Below are 16,566 nucleotides of genomic sequence, written 5' to 3'. Positions count from 1 at the left end.
GGGAACAGATGGGCGTGGCCCGAAGCCGCGCCCAATGGGACGCAAAGGTGTGTTTTAGGGTAGACCAATGGTGCGGGGGCACCGTGCGTGATCAGGGGCTGAAGGCACCGTGGAGACTGCGTGGTACACAACAGCAAGGGAGTGTGAGAAAAACCCCCACCCCCCAACCCACACACCCACCTTGCAAATAACTGGCGTTTTTAATGAGTAACTTTGCCCTGACGAGCAGACGCTCACCATCTGTCTTGACTAATCATCACTATGACACTTGGAGTGAAGACAGTGAGAAAAGATGCTCATTATCAGATAGCAACAGGTAGGTAATTAATATAGCACTTGTAACTATTTAACAATCTTCAGATAAATGTATCTAAATGAAGCTACTGTTTAATTAAAGTAGAGAGGCAGGGCCATGGATAAAGGGGGAACCTGTGGTGGAAATATCTCCTTATATTATATCTTCTTGATTCATCCATTAGTGGAAATTATGTGGACAAGTACTTCAGACCCTCCCCACCCCCTTTTTGTATAATATCCCCCCCATCCGCTTCACAGTAATTTGCCCCATTGCCTGCAATTAACTAATCCTCCTTTACTTTTCAAAAGTGAAATAACACCAAATAATTGTTTTCTTTCTACTATTATTCATTACCATTAATCTCATTCAGAGTTGCAACCAGACTACATTTTGTTAGTGCCAATGTTTTGTGTGTAAATCTCGTCCCCCACTTTGTTGCAAGGCAGCTGTGTTTGAATCATTTCACCTGACAGGAAGAAGGTTCAGATAATTTGGTGCTTAAAGCAACAACAATACATTTAACATATTTAAAGATACTAAATACTACCAGTGAATGATGTGAATAGGCTACATCTCTTGAGTCATTTTTTGTTTTTTATTTCTTCTCAAAATCTCCCCCAATATAGATATATATTAAAGTGACTGGTGTTTAAATTAGCAGACCCTTGTCTTTTGTGGGAGGAAAGAGGTCAGCCAACAGGAGATGGCCTCAGCCAGCCCTCTGGATTAGGTAAGTGTCAGCTGTCTAGACCTTCCTGCACAGCACAGAGAACCGGGACAAAAGGCTGGTTGTAGACACACAATGGGGAAATACACACACAGACACACAGCCCATTTGACTGTGTCTGGCATTGTTGGGATGTTCCTCAAAAGCATATTTGCTGGAACAGAATAAAAGTGTGACCATGCAATGCATAAAAATTTCATTTGTAACTTTATCAAGCTCCCTGAAACTCGCATTCAGTGTCTCAGAACTAATAAAAAATATCAATTAAGTATTTTCTGATCAGTAATCCAACTTATAGTGCATTGCAACTGGCCAATCCGCAGCTCATAAATCTACATGAATCATGTTTGCATGTTGAGTTTATTGCAAACAATTTAAAGATGAAAGATGGGGGGAAAAATAATGAAGACTCCTGTTGTACACAGGGATCTTCATTATATTAGAAATGTATGATAAATGTGGTACTCTCTAAGGTGGGTGTACTTTGTGACTGACAAGCAGCTGCTGCATGAGCATGCAGTTTAATTCCACCTCATCCTTGGTTTGCAAAACAGCTCAGTTTAAGTGAGAGGTTATGGCATAAAAGAGGATCCTGTGGCATGTTGCTGGTCTTTGACCAATCATAGAATAGCTCTTAAGAGCAGAGCCTCACAACATGTGTATACAGTTGTGCAATGTGTTACAACCAGTGCTTCATTCATGTTATGACCTGACCCCTAGATGGCAAGTAACAAATGGATAACTGGAGCTTGTTAGCAGGGGTGATTTCCACTTCGACTAGATTACCAAGGACTTGGGGTTCTCTTTAGCTGTTTCAGAAATGGATGTGTTGCTATGTCCAGAAAGAGACTACTCACTACATCTCTTTATTCACCAGCCATATACAATATATTGCCTTGTAAGCTGTGCAGAAATCTATGATTTGATGTAGGTTGTGCACACAGTTTGTGCAAAGTCCTTCACCGCTCAGCACCCTTCTTGAAATCTTTAATGGGCAGTTATTCTGAACCATTATAAAGTGAACTTGAATTTTAATGGTCGCTGGTCAAACCAGGTGAAAACCGCTTAAAATAGTTTGAAGACTGTGCCCCAAATAAAGCACCATCTTATCTCTGCTGGTGTGGGATTTTCCTCATAGATTACATTTCAGGACTGGCTGAATGCTCTTTCTCTCTTTTTATATAGTTTTTTTTGGTTTGTGCGGGCGAGTGCATGTTAAGAGGTAGAGCTACATTCTGTCCTTCCCTAGTCCTGCAGAGATATGCTTCTGCCAGCACTAAGAGAAGTTATTTTAAACTCATACTCTTCAGCTATTGATCATGTTACCCCAGTCAGTAAAACATGGGCTGAAGTGATTGTGGGCTGACTGACAGCAGCTTGTCTGGGTTCACTGATGAAAACAGTCTAGTTTTAAGGTGTAACAACTGGAAAACCTCTGATTATGCCGAGTAGGATATCTTGTCTCTGGTGTCTCTGTGTGCAATAAAACTTTATTCATTGAGTTAAATTTGCAGCCTAAAATGTGCACACTTTCTAAATCCTCAAACCTGCTAACCTTTCTCTGATGATAATGCAGTTTTCTGGCCCTGACTCTTTGTACCCATATTTAAGAACTCCAGGGGTCATTTAATAACCCAGCACCCTCCTACCTAAAAATAGCTCTGGTTTGTTTGTCTACACCCTTAAAAAAGGGTACAGGGTGTTTTTTTGGAGCAATGGCCTTGGTTTCAATAACCTCTGTGTTGAATTCAGTAAACACAGATAAAAGTTACGCTCTTCTCTCATCTGGTTGGTTGATGTGGTGCATACAAACTTGAAGAAGAGCGTATGATCGAATAATCTAGTGAAAATTTGCTCACTTACATATGCACTATTTCCCCTTATTTTAATAACATGGTTTAAATGTTTGCGAAATCAACAGTCATTCTTCACAGACGCTCGTCTAACACATAGGCCAGTGTAAGACTTGTGTGACTCGCGTCTTTTTATTTATGTTACAACTAACATTTTATGAAACATTTGCTCGGTCGAGCTGCAGGACTGCAGGCCAGGGCAGGACAACATCCATGTGGGTCATTTTGAGTCAGATGGTTGCATTTCTCTTTGCTGGAGCTGAGTGGAAACTTGTGCTGCACTTTGCAGATAAAAGAGGAACCTGACTTGGGGCAGAAGTGCAAACTCTTATTTTCAGTTCCAGCTTTGAAGGGCGACTCTCCATGGGTTATTATCAGAATGCATAAATATCCTGAAAAAACTCTGCAGCATTTGTGTGTTGGCAAATAATCAGAAGAGCAGCGCAGGAAGGACAGCTGTCATTACTACAACTGTCTCACATTATTATCAAAGGTAAACCATGCCACCTACTGGTGAGATAAACTGCAGCTTTTGGGGAATTGTACATGTATAACCAAAATATTAGTTGGAAATCATTGTTTTGCATAGGCTGTTTTCATTTATTTATTTGTCTTTTAACAATGCAATTTTTGGGGGAGGGGACAGGAAACACAAAATCTATATTTCAGGAAATTGGAAAATTCTAATCTTATCATTTGCACCATGCACTGAGCAGAGGTTCATTCACCCCTCCTCTCCCAAATGGCCATCTCTTGACTATAGCTCCTCTGCTCACATCCAGGACATGCATGGGTCAAGAATTAAGCTCTGCTTAAACTAGAGTTTCCTTTTGACAATGTTACAAAACGGTAACCTTGTGCTTAAATTAGAGTCTTCTACTTTTTCTATCTTTCAAACAACAGAAAATTATTTCCTTAACTCAACAGGGCTTAAATAGAATGGGAATACCGCACTAACACAGTTTTCCATGGGAGGGAGATCAGCTGTGCACAGACTCCCAGTGGTCTTCCATTTATAGAGCTCAGGTTTTAGGCGGTTCAGTTTGAAATATAAACCAGTGTAAGAATAGCAGCAATGATCTGAGGGTCATGATTTTTTTTCACTTTTTTTTTAACATCTGTTTCATCTCTGCTGCCACAAGGACAGATACGAGTATTGTGGTATGAGGAGAAGAAAAGTGGAGTTCCTGCTTTATACACTCAAAAATAAAATATGCCCAAAATGCTGACTTTAATTTGATATAATGTAAATCTTACAAGTAATTTTGTTACATAAGAGCAATGTACAAATGATAATAGTACAATGACATTTACTTGATTGGTGTACATTCAGTTTATACCAAGTGTATTTTTCTTAATTATTAGATATTTTTTTGAAAATAAACATTTGATTTTATATATTTCAGTTGCATTTTAATCAACATTATTGCTATTAATGAATGCATTTTTAATGTATATTTACTTTTACTTTATTATATAACAGACATTCCCCTGTAGTGAGATGGGTATTCTTATTAATTTTACTTAGATACTACTTAAATAAATACATACTAACTTATTTACTTACATTTGTCAGTTAATGAGCTCTTCATCTTTATTTTTAATTGAGTTCTTTCTTTTTTTAATTTAGGAGCTGTCTTGTTTTATGATCTTGCCCAGAATTAGGGATGAATAAAGTACATCTGATCTTTTATTACAAATAATGTTCATTATATGACAAAATAATGGATTAATAGTAAGTGTTGGTTGGTTTTTTGTTGGGGTTTTTTTTTTGGGATATTTAGGTGTTATATAGCAAAAAACTGAAAAACCAAACACAGGATTAAATATACCTATTTCCAAATGGATTGAGAGTATAATCTGATTTTGTTTTTATCCCTGAGCAGAATTTATGAAGATAGTTTTGCATCTCAATATAATAATTATTCTTATTTTTAATTTAGTCATAATTGTACTTTAGTCATAACAGATTTATACTTTGCTATTATAAATCAAAATGCGTAATCTTTTTAAGAGGCCCCAAATAACCCAACAAGAATCCCCATGGGGCCATATTGCAAGTACTTTTGAGTAATAATTAATTACTTATATAAAAAATTATAATTTTATTTTCAGATTTTGATGTTGCTCTTACTTTATCTGCAACAAAAAATATTTGGTTTACCAACTGACGCTAAATTAACTGGACAAATCACAATTTTAAACATTTTTCAGAAACATCAGCAGCCTGCAAAATTACTCTGACAACTGTATGGTGGTTGGATGTATTGGGAGTACAGAGCAGTAGTGGACGGTTTTGTGGAGTGGTCTGGGAGGAATCATCTGCTTCCGAGAGATGGTGATCGAGTTTAGAAGGAAGAGGACAGCCACACAACCCAATCCTGGGACAAGACGTTGATGTGGTGCCAGGGTGCAAGTATCTGGGGATCCACATAAACAACAGACTGAATTGGAAGACCAATAAAGAGGCCATATACAAAAGGGGATGATGAGGCTCTGTTTTCTTTCAGTGTCCACAGCAAATTGTTCGAGATATCAGTCTGTACTGGCAAGTGCAGTGTACTTTGGTGTGGTCGGCTGAAGGAGTAGCATCAGAGGTGGTGATGCTACCTCTGATGGTAGCATCACCACTGAATAAAATGCAGACTGAATAAAATGATTAGAGAGGCTGGCTCTTTTGAAACTGTGGTGGTGAGGAGATCACTGAACAAACTATTATCAGTCTTAGGTAATCCTTGACTGCAGCACTTAACTAGACAGGAAGCAGAGGGGCTTCAAGGAGCTGATTCAGATACACACCTATTACAGAAATGGGAAATCTTTCATACCTCATGCTATCACTCTATATAATACAGTTTATCTGTCTAGCAGAATGACATCTGATATTATTATTATTAGTATTATTATTATTTTGTTGTTTTTTCATCATCCTTTCATTTGATTTAACACAAGGATGGAATTTTGCAAGTAGGGGCAAAGTATAATTGTCATTAATTTCTTCATTAATATTTTATTATTCATAAATATTGTTTTGCAAAAGCAAATGCAAACAACATACAAGCAAAGAATGCAATGCAGTTACTAGTTACAGACACGCACAGACGTATACATAGGCCTGCATAACCACACGTGTTCACAGGGAGAAAATAGCCACATTACAGTGGACGGTAGCAAAGAATTCAAGTTGGGTAGCTTAAACGCTAAAGCTAATAGTGCTAGCTGTGAAACATTATTATAACAACAGCAGTCCAGTCCATCGTGTTAGCATTTTAGGCTGACATTAATACATTTCTTACCACTAATTAGTTACCGTGTTATGCATTGTACATACCTTTTTTAACTGAATGGCTTTAGAAAGAATATTTTATCTATTATTAAACATTTTGACTTGGAAGCAGACAATAAAGCTAGATTATAATGACGCAATTTTTAATAGAAAAAACTATACCGCTTGTAACTGCACAAAAGGCACAAATTTGTGCTGCTTCTTTTTCGTTGATACTCTATTTTAAAACCTATTGTCTCATCTTTTTCTATTCTATTGTTCCAGCTTTTAAAGAGGTAACCTCGCAAAATTTAACCCTTTCTTTGACCTTCATAGTGCTTTAGTGAACATATGAACACCTCGACTGCCTAACAGACAAAACAGACTAAGATGCAATAGGTGAACTGGATTAGAACAAAGCCTTCGGAGTGTGGGAGTGCAACGCTTGGCTTTTTGTTACAGATGTCTTTCTTCTCGAGGCCAGCCCCATCCAATTTTTTTATTTCCTGTTTGTGCTAGAGGTCCAACCAGCGGAGCGAGTGCATGTGCACTAATCAACACACACAGAAGAAGCTGGTTAGAGTTAAGATGGCGGCATGTGGGTGAGGAGGCTGGGATCTAACTCGAGCTTTTTCGCCCTTAAAAGATTCCTATGAATCCTCATATATACAGTAATCGAAAGAGTACCCATTTCCACACGTCTCGGTGTGATTTTGGATTGGCCCAATGACATCTATACACTTCGTGGTTCACCCGTTGCCCGGGACCGAGGATCAGCTCAATGACAGGTATTTTGTTGCGGCCCGTGGAAGAAGAAGACTTGAAATCAATATTTATGTGCGGGCAGCATTGCTTAGTATTCGAGGTAGTATTTGTGCTCGATGTTGACATTGTCATGTGAATATGTTCGGGTTTAAATTATTTAAATGACCCCCCCACCCGGGGGGTAAAACGAGGCCCGGCATTTTGAGGGATCCTTGTTAGCTTGCTGCTACCTAAACAGAGTCATTTGCTAACATGCTAACCTGTTAACTGGCTTTCAGTCGAATAGCTAACGCTAGCTGTCGGTTTCCTTGGTTCTCTGGATGGATTGGCTCTTAGTCAAAGTTGCGCGGTTGGGGGATGGGGTAAAGAGAGGGTATTAAAGGTCGTAAAACACAGTTTAGTAAAAAATTTAAATCTTTTTTGTGTACAGTTACCATATACGCTCTTTGACAAGTGTCATTGTTTGCTTTGCGAGCGTCTTGTTGATTTACCGTGATCTATGCAGCGGCTAACGTCAGCTTACCGATAGCTAGCTGCTAATGCTAGCAAGCTAGTTAATTCGCTACCACGCTCTTAAGAAAGCCAAATATTTGCATTTCAGGGCCTTTGTGGAAGGCTCTTCTTTTTCTTGACACTTCATTAAGCATTTAATTACTAACATAATTTGAAATTATGTCACCGCTCGTCTGCTTTTAGCATTGCGCACTGAGATAAATATCTAAAATATGCAGCGAAGTACTGTTAGCACCATCGCATTCAAATTAATCTTGTTAATGACTTTAATAAGGTGGCAAACCAAGGCTTTTAAAGTTTACGGTCTGTGCTGGATTCTAAATTGCCCTGAGTGCTCACACGCGACATTTTAAGTCTTCTCACTGTTGCCTTAATACAATGTGGCACTGCACAGTGTATTTGGCCACATACTACATTGTTGCTTGGAACAAAGTGCTGGTATGCATCACTCTGACTTTATGGATTTTTAGTTCTAGACTGAAGCGGTCGCTTATCGGTGGGTTTAGCGAGGGTGTCCAGGAGATTGTTTACGACCCTTTTTTTTGGCAGAACATGCGATTTATGATAAAACTATTTATAACACCCATTGAGACTTAACTGATTAATGAGCTGCTCTACTTAAAGACAAAGAGGTCAAGAAGTCAAAGTGTTTTTAGAATGACCTTGAGATTAAATACTGGTTATGGGCACGGGAGGATTTAAACACCCTCTGTTGGTTGATGTACGGTCCAAATCTGCGGGGATCAGCTTTGGTCTGATTGACAGGAAAGCGCAGTCTGCTCTTGATGGTCAGAAACACCGTTGAAACATCTTGATTGTATGGACTATTCCTTCCTTAAAAGAGGTCAGGCTTTTTCGATCCCCAGGCATGCATGTCATTGCATGCTGCTGTCACCATGTGGTGCTATGCCCCCCACCCCCACACACCCCCTTGCTCACTCACTCTCTCTCGTCTCCATGAACTTGCAGTTGTCAAAGCAGTTAAGTGCTTCTATCTGACATAAAAAGGCTTAGTCCAGCTTGCCTAGCATGAATATCTGGTCAGATTTCTTTGTTTGACCTGAGGTTTGCTTACACACATTCATTTAGGACAGTGAAATGGCAAATGGCATTCCCCTGTAGTGAGATGGATATTTTATGTGGTTTTTTTTTTTTCTGCTGCGGTGAAACAGTTTTAAATGGCTCATTGAAGGGAATAGACTTGTCTGTGCTAGGGTACTATCATTTGTTTGATGGGAAGGGTAGTGAATGGCTGACCTGGATGCTTTGTGAGTCATTTTCTCTTACTTTTTTGCAGTGTTAGGAGTGAAGCATGAGCTTTTAATATGTTCTGTGTGTGACGAGAATTCTGCCTGTTCTGTTGTTATGTCCCAGTGGTTTAGAGGCATTGGATGTAATTTAAAAATATTTCCTGTTTACATTCTAACTTGCATTTGATTGCTTTCTAAAGGGTGGAATTAGATTGCATATTTACTGGCATTTTCTGACATTCTGCATAGGCTGTGCATCTATTTTAGTATACAATTCTTTTTTTTGTATGTCTAAGTAGTGAGATTTGTATGATTTTGTATGTTTGGCCCTGACAGTAACATGTATATTGTGATGCTTTTTTTGTTTTTCTCACATCTTGGAGTTTGCATCTTGAGTTAGGTCACTCATCACATCACCAGTGATCTTTTGCACTTAAGAGTTCAGGAAACTGTGCAATCCAGACCTCGTGTGTGCTGAAGCATGATTGGATAACTGCATTTCCTTGAGTGTGTGAGGTGCAAATGGGTTTCATGACATGGGAAACTTCCTCATAAAAGAGACTGATAGTCTAAATTAAGTATGGAAGTTGATGTCTAATTTCTTTCTTTCTTTTTCTGTGCTGATTTTCAGTGGACTGCAGCAGCACAGAGTTAGGCCGCCTATTTCAGAAAGTTATAAAACAGAGTATTAAAAGTTTACAGCAATCCTTGAATGTTTTTTTTTTTTTAACCAATTAAAACGATTATTTTGGACTGGCAAGACAGACAACTGCTTTTCATTGTGTCAGTGGAAGATTTTTATTTTATTTTTTATTGTCAGGTGGTTCTGGGGAAAAAATCAGTATCTGTTTTCTATTTGGACCATTTCAGTTTCTCGTTGACACCATGTAGGGCTAAGCATGTGATATTTTCATACCATCCTCACATTGTTCTTACTAGAGTTGCAGATAGAAGATTCAGTTGCCTGCAGACAGCTGGATGGTGGTCATGACTCATCTTAAATGTCAATATAGGCAATCTTACAGCACATTTGTCAGGATTGTCAAGTGGAAAAGGGACCAAAATAGTTTGCTTTACACTTGGGGGCAACTCACAGCAAAGCTTGAAAGAGCTGTTATAATTTCTTTTATATTTTCTTTAAACTGCTTTGTGTCTATTTGATAAAAGGCATGAAGCAGTGAAAATCAATGAAGTGTAATTTTTTTTCCACATTGCCAGTAATGGTGGGTTGCGGATTCATAACCTTTGAACTATATAGTACATTAAAAACTGACTGAGGCTCAGTTTTCCAGGCGTGGATTAAGCTTAGTCCCAGACCATAAACTTATTTTTTAATGAAGGTTATTGAATTTTCTTTTAGCCTGGGACTAGACTTAAACCATGTCTGGGAACTTGCTGAAAGGTATTTCAAATGCATACTACAACTCTGGCTTGTGCCTCTGACTGATATCTTCCTATGGATCGTCCTTCTTAGAGGAAACTTTGAGCCTAACAAAGAGCCTTTTAGCTACAGTTAAACAAAAATCAACATAACTATAAGAGAGAGTTTTTACCAGTTTGTAACCATTCATTAATTTAAGTATAATATACATTTTATTCTCAAATAGTGAGAAATTTAAAAGGTAACACTGAGTCATTGCATTGACTCTACACACTCCAACAGGCTCATGATGCTTGCTGCGCAAACATCATCACATACAAGTTCCCACAGATGTTTCGTCAGTGCTGATCAAGAACATTTATTTTTTTGTGTGTGTTATTAGCAACCTATTGTATGTCATTGTTTTTAAAAGCAAAACATTATCAAGTGTTTAACATTGTCATCTTTTATCTTTGGCTTCTTTCTTGTCTTGCTATAAGGTAGAAAATAGGTTTTGTTTTCCTAGTTCCTAATTGAATTCAATTGAATTGAATTAACAAGTTGTCCTGAGATCATTATGATCATTCAGATAAACTGAAAAGATGCATATATGTTAAAGCCTTCTGAAATACACCTATATTCTTTGCGCTTTTAAAAATGTTTTACAGTAATTTGTATGCAAGTTAAAAGGGCTTGTATATAAACAGTAACTCATGTTACAGCATTTCTCTCAGTATGCTTTTTTGACTCCCACACAGGAACCTGTATTGAGGTCTTAAATTGGTCTGGGTGATATGTTAATGTAGTTTGTTTTTGTTTTGTTTTTTTCTCAGACTCCGTGAAGTCTCAGAGAAGCTCAACAAGTATAGCTATAATAGGTGAGTGTATATCTGCGTTGTATTTTAGGTGGTTTTATTCAGTGTGATCACTTATTGTAAACATTATTTTGCTTGCTGTCCTGTGTTGGGTCACTTTTTTCTTTTTCCTTTAATGCAGTCATCCACACCTTAGTCTGCTGGAGCAGGCCACCCTAAAACAGTGTGTTGTCGGTCCAAACCATGCCGGATTTCTCCTTGAGGTAATGCTATAAGTCATTAAATCAAACAGCTGCTGATCTGCTGCCAGGTCACAGTTATCAGATGCCCTCTGACTTTGCTGTACAACATGAGATAATATGCTTCAATAGATGTAGATATGGACTAGGTTTTTTTTTTAAAAAAATATGTTGTTAATATTCATCATAATTCTGCAGTTGGTGCAGCTCAGTTTGAACAGTGTAGTGAAGAGTCATTAGTTAGTTGACCTCAGTTTGTATATTGCAAGTGGGTGAAAGATGCTCAGCTGAAGTGTTGAGTGTGTTTATTCATGTCAAGCTGATGCCACATTATAATGATGTTGAACTATAGATTGCACTGTACATCACCATGGTGATAAATGAGTTGGTATGGTGTAGTTAACATGCTAATTAACTATCTTAGAAAAATAGTTTAAAGAAAAGACTGTATTTTACTCAGTTTTGTTTTTTTTTCCTAATGTAATAAATTAATGTAAATGTATTTGTTTTCCCTTTTTGATTAATGTAATACATTAAAGTCACTGTTGCGACTCTTTCAGGATGGACGTGTATGCAGAATCAGCTTTGCTGTCCAGCCGGATCGCCTGGAGCTCAGCAAGCCGGATGGCAGCGATGGGTGAGAGACTTGTTTATGATGGGATCTGTCCCAGGAAACCTTTTTAGCTTTTAGCTTTGGCACTGAATTGGAAAACAGATTGCTTGTGGAGACGTCTCATTCAAGATGCAGTGAATATGCTCAGGCTCATGGATCTTGGTTGCTGTAATTTGAATTCTAGTCAATACTTATGCCCTTTTTGGCGAGTATAACACATTTGGACATGGTTTCATTTCTAGCATATTACTGTGGTATTGTCTGTTTCAACAAAGATTAGCTCCAAAGTCTTAAATCTATAGCTGTAAACATGTATTTCTATACATTATCTTACCTAAACTGCTGTTTGAATATCAGATGCTCTTGTTTTAGTTTAATTCAAATCAAATCTTCTCAGTATAGCTCTGTCTTAGGAATTTTTTTTTGTACCTCGAATATAAAAAGAAAAAGCTTTTTTTTTCTTGACACCAATAGACTAAAAACATAGCAGCCCTAAAATTGTTTTGTAAGTTTCTGAAAGCCAGTTCCCTTTTTGGCTGAGCAAGTGTGTGCCATTTGCCACAACTCTTTTTTTGTTTGTATGTTTCTATAAAAATACCTTTTCACTAGCTGCTTTGTTTCTCGTTGGCTATGAACATGAATTTTGGTGAGTGTCTCATTGATAGTTGTTGATGTCCTGCCAGCAGAACAACATCCAACAGTGATTTCATATACTAGCTGTTCAATATGCATGCGAGTCGGGCTGTAAGAGACTTAGGAGCCCTCTGCTCCAGATTTTGCTGTAGAGCATATGTTTCGTTCCCTGCCACAGACTCGCAGAACAACAGGACATGGCTTAGCTATTCATTTGGCACTATTGTGGGTTGTTGGGAAGCCCGACGAAAAGAGCCTTGACAAGTTGTCTTTGGGAAGTTTGTCAGCATACTCAACAAACACATTTGTGTGGTTTTGAATTGTAATGGATTGTGTCAGTTTGTTGACTGGTGGATTGAATTTGTTGTTTGCTTTTATTATATCTGAATCATTTGACTTTCCTTTTCTGTATTCCATTTCCTTCTGTAACAGTGTAGTAATACCTGATTATGTTATTTTGTTAAAAGGGGTTTTTTTTCATTCAAAAGACAAATTATACAAATGTACAACATATCACTTAGGAATATTGCAGCAAACTACTTTTGTTTACTCATACAACATTACATTATTCAATTATTAGGAGAAAGCACTCGCAGCCCCAAAACCCAAGAACTTTTAAAAATGGAAAGTCTTGATGGAGGAATGAGTTGCAGCCAATTCTGATTCCCAAGGGTGTTGCCATGCTAGTCTCCAAAATACCCCCTCCTGTTTCATAGTTTAATGATAAAATGAATCCTGAACCAAGGGGTGTAAATTAACTAATACCTGGGGTAAATTTACTTTGTTAACCCAGGTTATAAAGGTTAAAAAAAAAAAAGAGAGAGAGAGAGGATTTTTTTTGGTTTGTTTGTTTTTTTAGTCCTTTTGGGACATCTGTAGGTTTGTAACTGATCTCCCATCTTTTGTTTCCAGTTCAAAGTTGAGCAGTGGTTCAGGGACAGGAAGGAGCTCCAGGCCAGGCAGGACCAGTGATCCACCCTGGTTCCTGTCTGGTTCTGACACACTGGGCAGACTGGCAGGCAACACCCTTGGGTAAGTTCTGGCAGGGCTGACAGAGTCGAATGGTCCTGTGAAAGCTCAGTGTATAGAGCTTTAACAGTGGCTCAGCAGTGAGTTAGTGGTGTTTTCCTTGCTTTTTTTTCACTGCCACACATTCTGGTGAGAACTTTTTAGGGTGTTGTAAAATGTAAATAAATGTATCCCCAGCGGACGCATCAAAAAGCATCAGCTTTTTTATCCCTGTGGTTTTCTTACTGCTTTTCATATTGGTGACCACTGGAGAACCACTTGCTACTACAAAATATTGTTGTTGTAAGACCTTAATACAATTCAATGCCTGGGAAAAATGGTTCGAACATCCCAAATAAACAAATGTATTACTTCCTCTTGGAGTAAATTAATCTGTGTATATGCTATTATTCTACAGTGAAACTTTTTTCTTTCACTTTGCCTGATTGCATGAGGAAAAGGGGCACCAGTTTAATCAGACTTTTTTTCTTCTTTTTTTTTAAGTCTTGCTGATTCCATCTCAGTGTGGACTAGCCCGTCTCTGCTGTCACAAAGACCAAATTCCTTTGTAATCAGATGTGTGCGTGTTTGTAGTCAAGTGGTGTGTTTTTGGCAGTTGTGTCTGATTGTGGCTTTAAACTGTATGTAACAGGAGTCGCTGGAGCTCTGGTGTAAATGGAGGCAGTGGTGGAGGTGGAAGTGGAGGAGGAGCAGGAGGAGGTGGAGCAGGAGGTGGAAGCAGTGGAGGAGGCGGCGGAGGAGGCGGAGGCACATCGGGTAGGTCGTCAACAGCAGCTCGCGACTCCCGTCGACAGACCAGGGTCATCCGTACAGGAAGAGACCGAGGCTCAGGACTTCTAAGTAGCCAGCCTCAGCCTGTCATACCTGCTTCTGTCATCCCCGAAGAACTCATTACTCAGGTACAGCACGCTCAGCCTTTATACAGACCCTTCCTCTTAAGAATGTTTTTGTAGCCTCTTTTAATCCTGTCTTTACAGTAATTAACAGTGATATTCATGAGAAATGTTTTTTACTTTTGTGTCCCTGTACATTCCCCAGGCCCAGGTAGTTCTTCAAGGGAAATCCAGGAGTGTGATCATTAGGGAGCTCCAGAGAACCAACCTAGATGTCAACCTCGCCGTAAATAACCTGCTGAGCCGGGATGATGAAGATGGAGATGATGGCGATGACACTGCCAGCGAGTCTTACCTCCCTGGAGGTTTGTCACACAAATAGCAAATGGCTCATATGTAATGATGTTGTTTTGTGAAATGACTACTCTTTAACACTGAAACAGTTTACTTTTAATTTGAGTGCAGCACATTAAGATATAAGTAGGCTTTTGGCAAAAAGTTTTCTGATCATTGTAAATTGAAATTGTTTTACCATAATCATAAAAAAAGATTTGAGGGGTTTTATGATTTTGTCTTAAAATTTGAAATTTTATGTGTGCTTCCCTTGTACAGAGGATCTGATGTCCCTGTTGGATGCAGATATCCATTCAGCCCATCCCAGCGTCATCATTGATGCTGATGCCATGTTCTCTGAGGACATTAGCTACTTTGGCTATCCCTCTTTTAGACGCTCGTCACTGTCTCGCCTGGGATCCTCCAGAGGTAACTCAACAACTCTCTTCTGACTAGTGATGGGAAGGCAGGGTATTCTAAAGGCTTTGGTGGCAGCACTGGTGATGGCTTTTGTTCATCTGGGGATGGCTTTATAAGGGAATACTACTGAAAAGCTGGAAATCAAGGCGACTGTGGGTGTAATGCCAATTACTACACTTACAGTTAACCACTGTTCAGGTGTTTCTGTAAAGCTTGTGAAAGCGAAATGGTTCTCGTGGTCTACTGTGTACGTTTCCCTTTAGTTTGTTTAGCTGAGTTTATATTATGAATGTTTGGTGTTTTATGCTGCATGGCTGTAGTACATACTGTGAGCTCTCTGAGAAAGGCCCGCTAGGCCCACCTGTCCTAACAAGGACCCTTCAAGGGTCTATTTAAAACCCTCCCTAGCCCACTTTTAGCCCATATGCATGCTTTCTTTCTGTCTATCCACTTCCTCTTCTGTCTCGCATTTTAATGAGCGTGCAATGTGACTCACCACAGTATAATTTAGATTCCCACTCAATCTCAAGTATTTAAATTGATTGATTTTTCATTATAGTGATTCTAAAGAATCTATCTTTCTCTCTCTATTCTTAAAACTATGTTGACGGGTCTTTCCCAGAGAGTGGCTTACTTCTATCCCACTGGTGTGACCTTATTGCATACCAGTTCTCCTTCTTCCCTTAGAGCGTGACTCAGAGCTGTTGCGTGAACGTGAGTCTGTATTGAGGTTACGTGAGCGTCGGTGGCTCGACGGGGCCTCTTTTGACACGGAGCGCGGTTCCACCAGCCGTGAGGGGGAACCAAGTCTTGACAAGAAGAGTATCCCTGTGCAGAGCCCCGTTTCCCTGGGAGAGGAGCTCCAGTGGTGGCCTGACAAGGTAAGAAAAGTACAGAAGATGGTTCAGAGATTGTTTTTTTTAAAACAAACAAACAAAAAGGAAGTCACGTCATTATTGCAAGGCAAGTGGAGATTTCACCTGTTTCCTTTGTTCGTCTGGTGTCTGTGCATCATGATTGGAGTTGAGTTGGATTGAAGTTTTCCTTGACCCTACATTTGCTGAGATCTTCAATTTCCTTTCTAGGATGGTGTGAAGTTTGTGAGCATTGGAGCGATGTTCTCAGAGCTGGTAGCTGTGAGCTCCAAAGGAGAGCTGTATCAGTGGAAGTGGAGTGAATCCGAACCCTACAGGAATCCACAGGTGATGAATTCAACCTGTGTTACTGGAAGAAAAACTAAAATCTAGTGAAATAAGATATATATGTATCTTTTATTGTAGCAACAGCTTATATCACTAACTTCCTGGCATTTGTCACATCAGAATCCTGCTATTCATCACCCACGTATATCCTTCCTGGGGCTGGCTAATGAGAAGATTACCTTACTGTCTGCCAATAGCATCAGGGCCACTGTAGCTACAGAGACCAACAAGGTAGGTTTTTAATTGCTCTTCTTTACATAAGAACAAGGTTGTTTGTGCAGCCTTGAGACGATTATTGCTGTGTTTTGGGGTTTTTTTTTGTTTGTTTGTTTTTTTTTAAATTGTTCACGAACTATTCTAACAATCGACATTTATTTAATCACCTGTTCATTAGCTGATGTTTGTATGGATGTCATGC

The 16,566-nt window shown here is 39.0% G+C and overlaps 1 protein-coding gene and 1 long non-coding RNA gene across 10 annotated transcripts in view; both read left to right on the top strand.

Moving 5' to 3' along the window:
- Window positions 1-222: 222 nt before the first annotated feature.
- On the top strand, window positions 223-5,357 carry LOC134637992 (uncharacterized). Its single transcript, XR_010095211.1, has 3 exons — window positions 223-316; window positions 925-1,028; window positions 5,093-5,357. It is a non-coding gene; the product is annotated as an uncharacterized LOC134637992 (long non-coding RNA).
- Window positions 5,358-6,571: 1,214 nt separating this feature from the next.
- ubr5 (ubiquitin protein ligase E3 component n-recognin 5) overlaps window positions 6,572-16,566 on the top strand; it is a 33,260-nt gene continuing 23,265 nt past the window's right edge. For 3 of the 9 annotated variants that reach the window (XM_063488429.1, XM_063488427.1, XM_063488426.1), the window contains exons 1-11: window positions 6,572-6,931; window positions 10,865-10,909; window positions 11,028-11,109; window positions 11,646-11,722; window positions 13,244-13,363; window positions 13,992-14,259; window positions 14,399-14,558; window positions 14,806-14,955; window positions 15,616-15,827; window positions 16,032-16,148; window positions 16,269-16,379. In XM_063488429.1, the coding sequence (XP_063344499.1) occupies window positions 6,870-6,931; window positions 10,865-10,909; window positions 11,028-11,109; window positions 11,646-11,722; window positions 13,244-13,363; window positions 13,992-14,259; window positions 14,399-14,558; window positions 14,806-14,955; window positions 15,616-15,827; window positions 16,032-16,148; window positions 16,269-16,379 (1,404 nt within the window). In that variant the 5' untranslated portion in view covers window positions 6,572-6,869. The remainder of the gene's footprint in view (window positions 6,932-10,864; window positions 10,910-11,027; window positions 11,110-11,645; window positions 11,723-13,243; window positions 13,364-13,991; window positions 14,260-14,398; window positions 14,559-14,805; window positions 14,956-15,615; window positions 15,828-16,031; window positions 16,149-16,268; window positions 16,380-16,566) is intronic. The other 6 variants (XM_063488430.1, XM_063488428.1, XM_063488432.1 and 3 more) reach the window with 2 other exon arrangements.

This window comes from Pelmatolapia mariae, linkage group LG10_11 (genome assembly GCF_036321145.2).
Source record: "Pelmatolapia mariae isolate MD_Pm_ZW linkage group LG10_11, Pm_UMD_F_2, whole genome shotgun sequence".
Lineage (NCBI taxonomy): Eukaryota > Metazoa > Chordata > Actinopteri > Cichliformes > Cichlidae > Pelmatolapia > Pelmatolapia mariae.
The sequence above is the reverse complement of the archived record's forward strand: the minus strand, read 5'-3'. Positions and strand labels throughout refer to the sequence as shown.